At 49.0% G+C, this 13,549-nt stretch overlaps 1 protein-coding gene across 9 annotated transcripts in view; it reads left to right on the forward strand.

Annotated features, from left to right (window-relative positions):
* Pax2 (paired box 2) overlaps nt 1-13,549 on the forward strand; it is an 87,272-nt gene that overhangs the window by 31,231 nt on the left and 42,492 nt on the right. For all 9 annotated transcript variants that reach the window (XM_051146636.1, XM_051146634.1, XM_051146641.1 and 6 more), the window contains exons 5-6: nt 9,775-9,860; nt 11,302-11,421. In XM_051146636.1, coding sequence (XP_051002593.1) covers nt 9,775-9,860; nt 11,302-11,421 — 206 coding nt within the window. The remainder of the gene's footprint in view (nt 1-9,774; nt 9,861-11,301; nt 11,422-13,549) is intronic.

The following is a 13,549-nucleotide window of genomic DNA, read 5'->3' on the forward strand; positions in this document are numbered from 1 at the left end:
AATAAAGTCCCAGAATTTATGTGACTTGCACGAGTCAGGAGGTCAAACAACTGTTATGGAGCGAAGTTAAAAATCCAAATAAAATATTGACACTTTTTTGGGGAGGGGAAGAGGGGGAGGCCAAGGTATTTAAAATAGGTTTTTGTTGCAATGCCCCCAGGATAAAGAATGGAAGGAGACTGAAGACAAGTTGGAGTTTATAAAATCAATGGAATTTATTGCACATCTACTTGGCATTTAATAATTCTCTCATTTCCACATCCCCCACCCTCATCCCATTCTGGCCACAGACAGGGAGATACACAGGTACACAAATGCACATTTCTGCACATCAATACTGCCACACTGGCCAATATAAAAACAGGATTGCGATGTGAGCGACTCAAACACTCTAAAAAGGGTTTCGTTGTAGCTTAAACATGTTTAACAGAAACCGGCATAACTCGGCAGATATTCATGAAGTAGATTTGATGAGCATATTCACTGTTATAAATACCAGATCAATGCATTAGGACAGATGTGAATATAAACATGTGCTTATCACAGAAGTAGTTTCTAAAATGTAGAAGCTGAGAAACATCTATACGCAGGATCATCATGGGATTGTGTACACGATATTCAAATTATGGCTCGTTTGTAACACAGACGTGATGCTTATTAACTAAGTGATGGCACATGCATGGGAGAGGAAAACATGCTTCAAATCACAGCCCCATGCAACCTCTGCTAGCTGTCTTCAGATGTTTGCTCGGTTGTCCAAATCATGTATGTGAAAAGACTAAGAAAATTGTTCGTGCTCAAATAGCTAATAGACACAGAGGGTCATTAATATAGAAATTTCCAGAGGAGATTAGATTACCCAGCCCTCAGAGATTGAAGCCACAAGCTTGGATCCAAAGCAATGTGATATTAAGAATGTGACCTTGGGTGAGTTGCTTAGCCATGCTGTTGACTCTAAGGTAGAATAGAGAACACGCCTATTTGACAGAGCTGTGGTTAGGATTTGAATGAGAAAATGCATCATGTACAATGTGTATTCTATAGTGGATACAAAATAAATGATAGGGGCCAGCAAGGTGGTTTAGTGGACGAAGAAGGTACCTGCTGCCGTGGTTGACAGCCTGAGCTCAACCCCCACACCCTAGTCATAAAAGAGCAACTGCTATGAGAGATAATTTACTCTGGCAACTGACCCTCTCTGGCTTCCTCACTAGCACGCCACACACGAATAAGTAAAGGTAAAACCTTTAAAACAAATGATAGTTATGACTTCCACTGTTTTTCTATTCAGTTCATCTGGTGAAGTCTAGACTTAGATCCTACATTTGGTCTTGATATAATCAATGTATTCCAACAAGTGGTTAGGAGGGGGCTTTAGAGTGAGACACCTGCTCTGGAGTTCTGGCTCTGTCACAGAAATGCTGCACGATCTTATTTCTGAGCCCCAGTTTCCACATTAAAGGCTAGGGATAATAATCTTCATGGGTACCTATAGGTATTTCATAGGTACATAAAGACTTCATTTTTATTTCATTATTTTTTATTTATTTATTTTGTTTTTTGTTTTGTTGTTGTTTAGTTGTGGGATTTTTTGTTGTTGTTGTTGTTTTTGGTTTTGGTTTGTTTTGTTTGTTTTGTTCTGTTTTTGAGACAAGGTTTCTCTGTGTAGCCCTGGCTGTCCTGAACTCACTCTGTAGACCAAGCTGGCCTCTTACTCACAGAGATCCAACCTGCCTCTACCTCCTGAGTGCTGGGATTAAAGGCATCCACCACCACGTTCAGCTAAGACAATGTTTCTTTCTCTATATAATCCTGGCTGTCCTGGAGCTCACTATGTAGACTAGGCTGGCCTCTAACTCACAGAGATTTGCCTGCCTCTGCCTCCTGAGTGCAGGGATTAAAATTTAAAGTCCACGTTGGGCATTCAGCACAATGCCTGCTATGTATAGAGCATACAGTATCCCTTCAGATTCTTCTGTTCCAATATATTAATAGCTTAATATTATTAATTTCTTACATTATAGCTGGCCTTTTTTTTTTTTTTTGTTGCTAGATGGTTAGAAAAATAATTATGACATTTGTCCTTGCTGAACTGAGTCCATTGGAGGATTCAGTAAAAAACTGGGTAAGCAAAGAAAGGGTTCCGCTCTTTGCTGGACCCTGAGGGGATAAGGGAACGGAAAGAGATGGCTAAGAGGCAGCAGGAGGCAGGCGAGGAAGCTTTTGAAAGCTAGGCTGAGAAACTCTGACTCTCTCTCTGTAACAGGAAGCAGGGGTAGGGCTCAGCTCCATCCTATTCTTTCGTTCAGGACAGAAACTGATGGATTGCTTTTTTGACTCCCTGAGCAGCCGAGGTGATAAGGGCCAGAGGCAGCGAGGCCAGGCAAATAGGCCTGCAGCCTTCCTTCTGCTTGTGGAGGGATGTCAGCATGCCCGTGAGGGATAGGGAGGATGGAGAGGCACAGAGAGGAAGGCTCGCTGCGGTCATGAGCCTATCGCAGAACCAATTTACCATCACATTAGGCAGTGTCTGAGCCACCAGACTCTCCCAGGCAGGACCATGGGGTGAACAGCTGGTGGACCCCAGCTTTAGCCGGAAGCCCTGACAGATGAGGGCATGGCCAGTGACAAGGGGAGGTAGTCTGGTCACGCTCTGGCTTTGGCATGCACTACAGTCTGGTTTCCAAATGGTTAGTTAAACACATTGCCCCTTAATTTTTTTTAAACCTATGCATGTCTTGAAGTTAAATCAAACCATATGCTTACCATTCATCGTCTAAACCAGCACTATTGCCCCCTCGGGCCAGCCTCGTGGCCCATCTAACTTGGTGAATTGTGTCTGGCCTGGGCTCCCAGGGACACGCAGTGGGAGGATTACTGCCCTCAATGCCAGCCAGTCTCAGAAGGCTAAGAGTACAAGTGCCATCTTCAGGCACTACGACCCTCCCCGGAGTCTCCTACCCCCACTCCCGCCTACCCCCTCTCAAACCAGCAGGTGCTTCCCTCATACCCTGGCTTGGGCTCACCTTCTCGGAGTGTAGAGTTCAGAATTTCTAATTCACGAAGGCCAAGGAGAGACCTAGGGATTTTTAGCAAATGTCCCAGGGGATTCTGGTGCATGCGGTTCCAGGGCAGCCATTTGAAGACACCCTTCTGCAAGCTCTCCGGTAGGGTTCTCCTTCTTGAAGCTTGATTATATAACTTCCAGTGGAGCAGCCTTACACTCCAAGCACTCATAAAGTGGGAGCAGAAAGATTAAGAGTACAAGGCAACCCCGAGCTACACACGTACTGAGTTTAAGATGTGAGCCTAGGGCCAGGCATGGTGGTGCATGCCTTTGATCCCAGCACTTGGGAGGCAGAGGCAGGTGGATCTCTGAGTTCTGAGGCCAGCATGAGGTCAGCAAATTGAGTTCTTGGACAGCCAGGGCTACATAGGAAAACCCTGTCTCAAAAAAAAATATATATATATACATACATACATATAGACATATATACATATACACACACATACATACACACATATATATGCATATATGCATATCTATAGAGATATATAGAGATATATATTCTAAGCACTCGACATCACCTGGAAAGACCTTTCATAGCCTGGAACCTGTGTGTTCTAGCTGTGTCCTGTTCTAGCCGGAATGGGAAGGCCTGTTCTAAGCTGTAGAGAATGGCTTGGCTCGCCTCACTGGTGTTCTCATTGTTCAAACTAAACCCCACAGAGCCTGTGAGTCAGCCTGGGCAACTCCTCTAAACTACACAAACCACAGAAGCAGAGCCTACAAAGGGAGTGCTGCATGGTGGAGTACCTCCAAGTGGCCACTGGAGAGGCCAGCGGGGAGCGGGGAGCAGGTGGGTTAGTCAGGAGGGAGGGTTGGTGGGGGGAGTTGCAGAATGTCCTGGGGTCCTTGGGTGCGGAAAAGGTAGCTCTCAGCTCCCAATCTGTATGCAGGGGCTACTCAGTTCTGTGAGGTCCTCTGGAGCAGGCATTCTGTCAGGAGAGGTGGCAGCATTCGTTGGATAAACTATCCTTTGCTGAAGCCAAAATCAGTTTAGTTTTTTAGAATGATCCAGCTTAGGATAGCCAGGCTGCTTGAAGTCACTGGCAGAGGCCCCACTCTCTTATTCGGTATCTGGCTCAGTGAGCAGTCTTCTTAGAAACATTCCCCATCTTGCCTTACAAATCCCCTACTGGGGATTGAGTACGTTCCGCAGACTCCGGAGTGCAACAGTCTATGCTGGTTTCTATGTGTATGAAGGGCATGTGTGCCAGTACTTGACATTTTACTAAGCAAAGCAGTGATACGACCAGGCTGAGGGGACAGTCTGCTCCAAGCCACTGAGCAGGCTTTCATGAGGGCATGCTTGCAGATCCCATGTCTATATATTCTCAGCAGCTGGCTCCAACAGATGCTATTGCTCTCACATTCTGGTGAGGAATGGTGAGTTTCTGGAGAGCCTCTTGGCCTTGGTATCTAAGTACCGACTACTAGGTACAGGTCTTGGGAGTCTGCGCTTTTGAAAGTCTCTCTGGAAGCAGCAGAGCTGAGCCTTTGAGGGCTCAAGGCCCGGGATCGGTCTACTTGCCAGTTTTAGGGTTACTGGGAAAGTCAGCAAATGAAATGTTTGAAGTACGTTGCCTCTCCCACAGGGAAGACTCGGTCCACAGTGCTCTTTTTCTCACTAAAGCCTCCTTTAGGGAGGCATCACTCTTAGCAATCCTGACCAGGCTAGGTCTTACTCCTTCCAAGGTGAGCTATCTAAGGTCCTCTCAATACTAACAGGACTGCTCCTTGTTTCCACCTGAGGGGAAGTTTTTGCACACCATTTATTATCATATAATATAATGCAATATGGTATCATACATAACATAATATAATATGATGGGTAGGCTAACTTGGAAACCCTGAGGCTGACCGTGGATGGATGGATAGATGAATAGATACATTTGTACTAAGTATACATACATTATATCATTCTATTGATTTGTAAAAAGTTCCCGGTCTGCCTGGCTGTAATGAGATTTTTGAACTTTGCGTGGCGATCAATGAGAGGAATATTATTGGCCTGGAGAATTGATATACCTGCTCTCAGTGGCTTGTTCTGCTCCCAGGCCAACCCGGCCCCCCAGGTGTACGATTCCAGCAGACACTTAACCTTTTTTACAGTGTCATCAGGCTAAAAGGAATCTAATAGTGACACAGGACTTGTGCTCAGCACTCTGCCACTATTGCTTTCCTGTCACAAATAATTTATAGCCTTCTATTTCCATCCCTGAGCCCTGCACCCCAGCCCTACCTCCCACTTCCCCCCCAGCTCCCAAGAATCAATAAACTCACACAGCCATAGTGGGACTTCAGGGTGCAATGAGATGGACAGATGGACAAAGAGAGAGAAAGACAGAGATGAAGAGACAGAGAAGAAAGCTGAAGACACAACAGAGGAAGGAGGAGGAAGAAGAAGGGCAAAGTAGGAGTCTGGGTTCTCAGTGAAAGGTTGAGCCATCTCCTCACCAATTTAATTGGTTTGCTGGGAGAGCCAAGCAGACCTTCATCTATCTCACAGAGCCCCTAAGACCGTTCTGATCTTCAAGGTGGGAGGAAGCAGAGGACTCCTGGGAGTTTAACCAAAGAGGAAGTGACCCCACTACCTGCTTTATCATCCTTTGCTCTAAATCCCAGTCACAACCTCTGCCATCACCCAAGGCCTCTGTGGGTCCTTCTCAGGGCATGCAGGTGGACCTTGGTCTGGTCCCCAGTCTATCTTCCTGGAAGTCTTTCTGACGGCAACCCCTGTGACTCCCCTCCCCCTGCTGTCCTTTCCTACCTTCTCCACTTCTTCTTCTTCTTCTTCCCGGGTTGTACCTGCATTGATCTAGTTGGGGCATACTGAGCAGGGAGGCCTCCTGCCTATACCTGGCTCAGCCCCTAAATTGAAAGCAGCTGGGCATAGAGGTCACCCACAGGGATAATAACACAAGCGAACATTATTATTATTATTATAGCTAGCGTTCACCGAGCCAACCATCATACTAATCACTTTCCTGAATTACCCTACTCAGCCATCGGCGGTACACAGTAGTACTATCTCACTTTACAGAAACACCCACGGGCATCCGAGGAAGGATGAAACAGAGCTGGGATTCTGACTCAGGTAAACTGAGCCTGGAGCCCATGTCCCAAATTCTCTCACTGGGCCAGGTGTGGTGGTGCCTACCAATACTGCTACCACTCAGCACTTGGGAGGCAGGAGGATCAAACCAGGGGCCAGAGAGATGGCATGCGTTGGTTAAGAGCACTGGCCACTCCTGTAAAGAACCCAGGTTTGCTTCCCAGCACTCACATGGTGGCCCAGAGCTGTCTGTAACTTCAGTTCTAGGGCATCCAATGTCCTCTTCTGTTCTTCGTGAGTTCCAGGCATGCACACTGTGTGTGTGTGTGTGTGTGTGTGTGTGTGTGTGTGTGTGTGTGTGTGTGTATTTATACAGGTAGGTGCTCATACACATAAAGTAAAAACAAATAAATCTTTTCTTTTTGTACAGCACAAAACCAAACCCTGAATTCCCTTAGCTATACAATACACCCTGGGGGACACTAAAATCCCAGCAGTTCCTGTGTTGGGAGCAGGATAAATCACTGAGCAGAGTTAGCTCTCACTGAAATGAAGAAGGAAGGAGTTTCCGGTGTGGAAAAGCCTGCTTGGGTGGGAATGGGGAGTAGCACCCTGTCTTTCACATTGGGGTGAGCAGAGAATGTAAGAGAACTGTAGATAACCATAGGGTTTTCACAACCCTAATTCCTAAATTCCCTGTGATCAGCTCTGGGACCTGGCAGGTGCCCACTGCCTGGGGTCATGGAAAGACACCAAGAGCCTTAGTAACTCATAGCAGGCACCCTGCCCAACTTCTCTCCCATGCACCACCAAGCTGCTGTCAGGATATAGTGATTTTCCATCACTTGGTGCCTCAGCTAAATCTGTACCAGTGACTTGGAGGTCACAGGCCTTGGTAAATAAGTCAGGGACTCCACCAGTTATCTGTGTCCCCCGCACCCTGGAACTCCTTAATCCAGAGCCTGTCAGCCTTAAGCAGAGCCACGGAAGGTCCACCAGACCTTGGCAGCTTGTGTAGGAAAGATGCTTGGCATTCTTGTAATCGGTCTTGAAGGTGAGGCCATATTGCTCTCAGCTACTGTGTTCTCTCCCATGCTGATCCAGCTCAAAACCTCTCCCTCAGCTTCCAACTACTGAGAGTGCAAAGCTGTGATGGCACCTTTCTGAAGTTCTTGTCATGTCAGGCTAACACTCTGCTCTGGTCCTCCACTCTAGTCCTCCGTTACTCTGCCCTGCTCTGCATCATCTACGGTCTCCCTGGCAACCTTACTCTTCTCTTCTCGGGTACCCCTCTATCCTGCCCTGACTCATCCTTCCTATGCTCTGTGGTTGCTGGGCCATGCCCTCTGACTTCCACACCACAGTCACCTTTTTGAGCACCCCCATCCCCATGCTATCTTCCCTGCACCTCTTTTGCCAGGATTCTGTTTCAGCGGCTCAGACACTTCTCCCCAAAGTCATTAATGGCCACCCTGATCATGATCCCACACTTCTCCCCAAAGTCATTAATGGCCACCCTCACACGTGCAGAGCCAACATCACACTTTCTTCCTATGCCACTCACCTCCCTGCATTCCTATTCCACAGTGGCACATACCACCAAGCTTCCAGTGACACGGGAGCATTTTTTTAGAGTCATGGCTGACTCCAGTCACTTACCACTCCCGGGCCATTCTTCCTTGCTTCTTGCCTTCACACTCTTGAAGATTATTCTTCCCTTTCTTTCTTGAGACTAGTGTGTTATTATTACCTTATACCTACGCATTAGCTTCCTGGGACCGGCCACTTCTACCATGTCCCCTCACGTTTGAGCTTTGGGCCTGGCTTCAGACCTCTGAGGCTTGATTCTTCCATGGTAAGGGGAGCATGGCAAGGTAGCAGAAGACACGGGTTTCAGAGAATAAATTTGGACTCTGCTTTAACTGGCAGGAAGTCCCAAGGAAGCCTTAATCATTAACTTCTGTCAGCTTTGGCTTCCTATCTGCAAAATGAAGATAATAGCATGCAGTTTTGGAAGTTGTGAGAATTAACAGAAGTACAAAGGAGTCATTTAGATTGTATATAATATTGGTGTACAGTATTTTAATGAGTAGAAACTAGCTGTAGCTATCATCAGGTGCAAGCTTTCACCCCTATTTCCCCCTCCTCCTGTGCACACACCTGCACTACTCCTGGCTGTGGGTCTGGGCACCAACTCCTGCCTTGTGTTCCTCCTTGGTTTCCCCACTATTCTCTCGTTCATCTTGGAGTCATGTTATCCATGCCACCTGCCCCCCCCCCCCCCCCCCGCACACTCCCTTGGAAAGGAACCTTGGAGATGCTGTGTCCCCACAAGCCTTTTATTCTTCAGTTGGAGGAATGGAGGCACAAAGACACAAAGTGATAAACGTGAGACTATGTGGCATCTTGTTAACAAGAACCAGCATTGGTCCTGCCAATGTACAGCCTGGTAGACTTTTCCCTGCTGTCCGTGCCCCCTCCCTGCATCCTACTCAGCTCTGCTTTGGGTCTGTGCCAGGTGCCATGCCCTCAATCACATTAATCACATCTCCCCTGACCACCAAACCAACCCCTCACTCCCTACTTCCAAGGGTTGGCCCCTCCCCTGGTACTGGCCGCCTCGTTGCTTTGGGCTACCTGGAATTCTTTAACTGTCAATCTCCCCTCCCAACTTTCCAGCATTGGAAGACAGGGGTCCCATCTAGGTGCCTATAAGCGATTAGTAAAAGCTAAAGCTCTGTGACTCACAGCTTACAACTTACCTGCATGGTGGAGGTGAACTTGGGTTTCTGTAGGGGAGAGCAATACTGGGTTGGACAGGATGGGTGGCTTGTGGGTGTAGGGAAAAGCATTCCCCAGTCCTGGGTGTGGGCTCTTGAGTTATGGGACTCTGTGCTTTTCTGGACACCTGCAATGTGGGTTTATTCCTCCTGGGAAGGTCTGACTTGTTCCTTTATTTCCTTGGGGTGCACAAGGATGCTGCTCCTTAGCTACTCTGGTAAAGAAGCGCCGACTCAAGTAAGACCGGTAGAAAAGAAAAGGAGGCCGCCATAAGAGAGTAAGATAGGCAGCTGAGATGAAGGTTGTGTGGGGCCTGACACCTGGAAAGGAACTGGGTGCTGTTGTGGGATCCTCTGTGGCCCAGTCTCTGCCTTTCTGCCTTCTCCTTTGCTTCAATAATTAGGGAAGTGCCTTCCCAGGCCTCTGGAAAATTGTGTTAAGGTCCCAGTTGGAAAGTCAGCTAAAATGACCTCCAGACCGAGAGGTTCCTGGTGCTTTGGGCTACATATACGTGACTGGAGAAAGAAGGCGGATCGTTAGCCACCAGGGCAGTCCTCATCCCTCAGAAATGGAAAAGACACTGGTGTTCCACTTGATTGTGCCCTAATCCTTGGCGTCCAAACTCAAGCTGCAGCTCAGGTTAGCACCGAGGCAGCACAGAGTAGAGACCACCCTGCCCAGAGCTTTGCTAAGTGGATTACATAGCAGACAGGAGGGAGATTGGGAGACCTCATGTCTTGCAGCTGTGGATGAGGGCAGGAAGGTCGGGGGACCAGGTGAGTGAGGACACAGCTGTGCTGGGTAGGGCCCTCTGCCAGACAGGGTGAGCCTGGGCCTGGTGTGTGACCTGTGCCGATCTTGTGATGCTTTGCAGGATCATTCGGACCAAAGTTCAGCAGCCTTTCCACCCAACGCCAGATGGGGCCGGGACAGGAGTGACTGCCCCTGGCCACACCATCGGTAAGAGGGCTCTGGGAAGAGGGAAATCAACTTAGAAAATGCCAGAAAACACAGCCCAGCCCTGGGAACTGTCCACTCCAGTGAGATCCAAGGTCAGAGTCCCCAATCATTCCTTTCCTTCCTAGGATCTCTAGTGGTGTTAGTACAGTGTCTCACACATAGCCTCTTTAGTCTGTGTCTCTCCCTGCAACTTGGCGCCCCCTTCCTGCCCCTCAGACATTTGTCTTTGAGCATTTCTTCTGTTCCATCATTTTTTATTTTATCTGATTCACTCTCCCTGTATGTCCCACATTTTTTCATATTTACTTTTTTACTTAATCTTTTTTAAAAAAACATCTTTTTGTGGGTGATGGGCTGGAGAGATGGCTCAGCGGTTAAGAGCATGTATTGCTCTTACAGAGAACCTAAGTTTGATTCTCAGTTACATCCCCAGCCTTTTATCTTTCTCTCTTTTTCCCATCTCTCTCTTCCTTCCCAGTCCTCTTCCCTGCCCTCATGAGTATAGTCATGGATTGGTCCCTCTGTCTCTCTCCATCCTTCCTACTGGTCTCTTTTCTTTTGGCCTGTTTCCTCTTACCTATTTTTCTCTACCACATGTACCCTGTTGCTCTTTGCCTCGCTGGCCCTCTTAGCTCTCCCTGGGATCTCAGAAGTATATCCCAGGCTTGCCAGAACTGCTGCTGTAACTTCCCATGCCTGATGCATGCACACTGACCTCTCCTTGGTCTCCTGGTCAGCATGAGAGGTAGAAATGGCTGGTCCATCCGTGCTGGGATTGCCAGGTTGTTTACCCAGGGCAGGGTTAGTGTGCTGGAGGAAGGGCTGTGCTTGGCTGTACCTGAGCATAGCGTATGGGCTCATTGAACTTCTCCAGCGATTTCAAGACCAGAAGCAACTGGGAGAGAGAGCTGCTGCCAGGGAACACTGAGACCAGCTTTGTACCTCCCCAAGTCAGAAACAGATCTTAGGTAGCCTCAGACTCTAAATCAGGGCTGGTAAAGACTCCACCCAGGAGACCAAGAAGCAACGACCTAGGGTTTGTTTTGAAGGGTTTGCTCAGCCTTTGGATTAGGGGGGTTTAGAAGAACAGCTCTAGAGGGCACCGTTGGAACTGTGCTATCCAGAAGGTCACCGAAGTGCTTTCCCAACATTTAATCTTGGCAGCTTCTGGGCCTATACTGCATCTATCTGAGGGGAGGGGGCTTGAGGGACCAGTAAACACCTTAGATGGCATGGGAGGCCTGGGTTGACTGGTCACCACTTACCTCAGGCTGGGCTAACAGCCTGCATTGTCTGTCTGTGGGAGTGATTCCTCCCTCAGAGGATGGAAGGGGATATGAGCTCCTTGTCCTTCCTTCTGCCCTCTGTTCCTCTCTGTCCCAGCCTGGGGCTTCAGTCACAACTGCTATCCTGATGGTGTTTCCTCCTTCTTCTCATCCAGTTCCCAGCACGGCCTCCCCTCCTGTTTCCAGCGCCTCTAATGACCCAGTGGGATCCTACTCCATCAATGGGATCCTGGGGATTCCTCGCTCCAATGGTGAGAAGAGAAAACGTGATGAAGGTAGGGAGGGGGGGAAGAGCTTTGGCTCCCCCTGTTTGCATGCTTTGTCCTTGGACTCAGAGCTCCGGTTTCTGCTGGCCTCGCAGCTGCTCTTCTGTGAGATCAGTTTTAGCAGCGAAGCCTAGGTACCCCCACTGCCCTGCTGGCTCCTGGAGAGAGGGAGGGAGGCTGCTGGTGGGGCCACCAGCTTCACCATCTGCTCAGGCCCGATGGTCTCACCTTCTGCAGGGACTTACCCCAGCTGTCCCTGTGGGACGCCAGGAGGAGTGGCATAAACTGTTTACCTTGGGAAGGTTGTAGAGGTTGAGGAGACAGCTGGCATCTGACCCGGGGATGAAAGGCCAGCCTACTTTGGCCTCACTTGATCTCAGTTAGAAGGTAGCAGGTGATACGGACATGGACGACCCTGGGGGTCCTTTCTCTGTAACACATGGGCACCGCTCACATTGAAACCCCTTGGGGAGCTGGACATGGGGCCTCGCCATACTCTTCATCATGAGAGTGGACACCCACTTCTCCTACTTCTCCCCGAGACTGTAGGGCACAGCCAGGACCTTGGGTAGCATAGACCCAGTTAAAAGGAATATAGGGCATTAAGAGGAGGACATGGATGAATGGGATTAGGGACAGACTGATAGCCATGAGCATGGGACAAGGTGCTCCTCAGATGCTGTGGTTTGCTTCTGTGTGGAGACCTGGGCACCTAGATGGACAGAGTCCAATGTTTCAGGCCTGCTTCTGCTTCCAGTTCTCTTATAGTCCCAGCTAGGAAAGGAGTAACTTCCAGTCTTTGTAGGGTATATAGGATGCTCTCCATAAGATAGAGTCTACAACGATGAACATAAAGGGAGAAGCAGCCATACATTGCATAAGCACAAGGTATCTCAGTGTATGCCTATTGTCTCTGCGCCTGAACCAGGCAGCGTCTCCCTTCTCCCGCAGAAATGTAATATATTGGACAGTAGGTTCTGCGGCCATCCCAGGCTTGGCTAGGCTATTCTTGAGAGGGTAAAGAGCAGACGCGGGAACAAAGCTGACATTCCTTAAGCCACAGTTTGGAGTCTCCAGGCCCAGGCAGAGGAAAGACAACATAAGAGCCCTGGCCTCCAGCAGAAGGAGTGCAGGAGAGACCTAGTCCTGGCAAGACAGTGATGACCTGGTGCTGGCCTCCTTCCAGAAGCCCTAATGGCCTCGTTTCACAGGGAAACAGCTTGTCTGGCTCGATTTCTCCTTCTTCCAAAATATCCAAACCCATTTGGCTGCCACGGCCTTTGCCACTCACTAAATTTCATTGTGGTTGTTTTGGCGGCAGCCCCTGATGGGCAGGGGGAGGCTACCAGAGAGGCCCTGAGCCCCAGTTCTCCCTGGGGCTTCTGACATCCAGGCCTTAGCCAAGCTCCCTGGCACCCTGAGTGCCTTGGTTTAGTCTGACTCAAACCCTAAGGGTTTCTCTTTAGCCACCTGCCTTGTTTAGAGTGTGAGGTGTCCAGGGGGACCGGAAGGCCACAGGAACCCTTCTGTGCACGCCTTCATTGGTCCAAGGCTGACGTTTTGTGTGCCTTCTGCTGCCTGGGCCTTCATGGGTAGTGAAGGGAGGCTGGGGACACCCATGGCTGGGCCAGCCAGTCAGGTCAAGAGCAGAACGCTCTCCCCTCCTCTTTGCTCACATCCATTGTTTTCAGTCAACTCACTGCAGTGGCCCTGTCAGCCTGTGAGCTCTGAGAATAGCTTGCTACAGAGGGTCCCTGAGCCAAACAAGATATGACTCCTGTCCTTGGAAAGCTCACAATCTAGGAATACATCAAATATTGCATCCAGAGGGTAGAAAGGCCACCAGATATAGTATAGCGGAGATCTGCCAGGCCTTTGTATGAGGAAAGCGGTAAGGAGGAAGCTCACTCTCCAGGAAGGGCTGCTCTTTGAGGAGGACCCTGGGTGCTGAAGAGGGTGTTAAGGACAACTGTTAGCCTGAAATTCTGTCTGATGCATCAAGGCTGTGAATAGCAAGGGCAGGAGTGGCTCCAGCAAGGATATGCCAAGTGGGCAGAACGGGACGGAGTGAGGGAGGGCGTGTGCTGAGAAGCAAGCCCAAATAGACAGAGTCCCAGGAAGCGACCCTATGTAAGAG

Source organism: Acomys russatus, chromosome 5 (genome assembly GCF_903995435.1).
Source record: "Acomys russatus chromosome 5, mAcoRus1.1, whole genome shotgun sequence".
Classification (NCBI taxonomy): domain Eukaryota; kingdom Metazoa; phylum Chordata; class Mammalia; order Rodentia; family Muridae; genus Acomys; species Acomys russatus.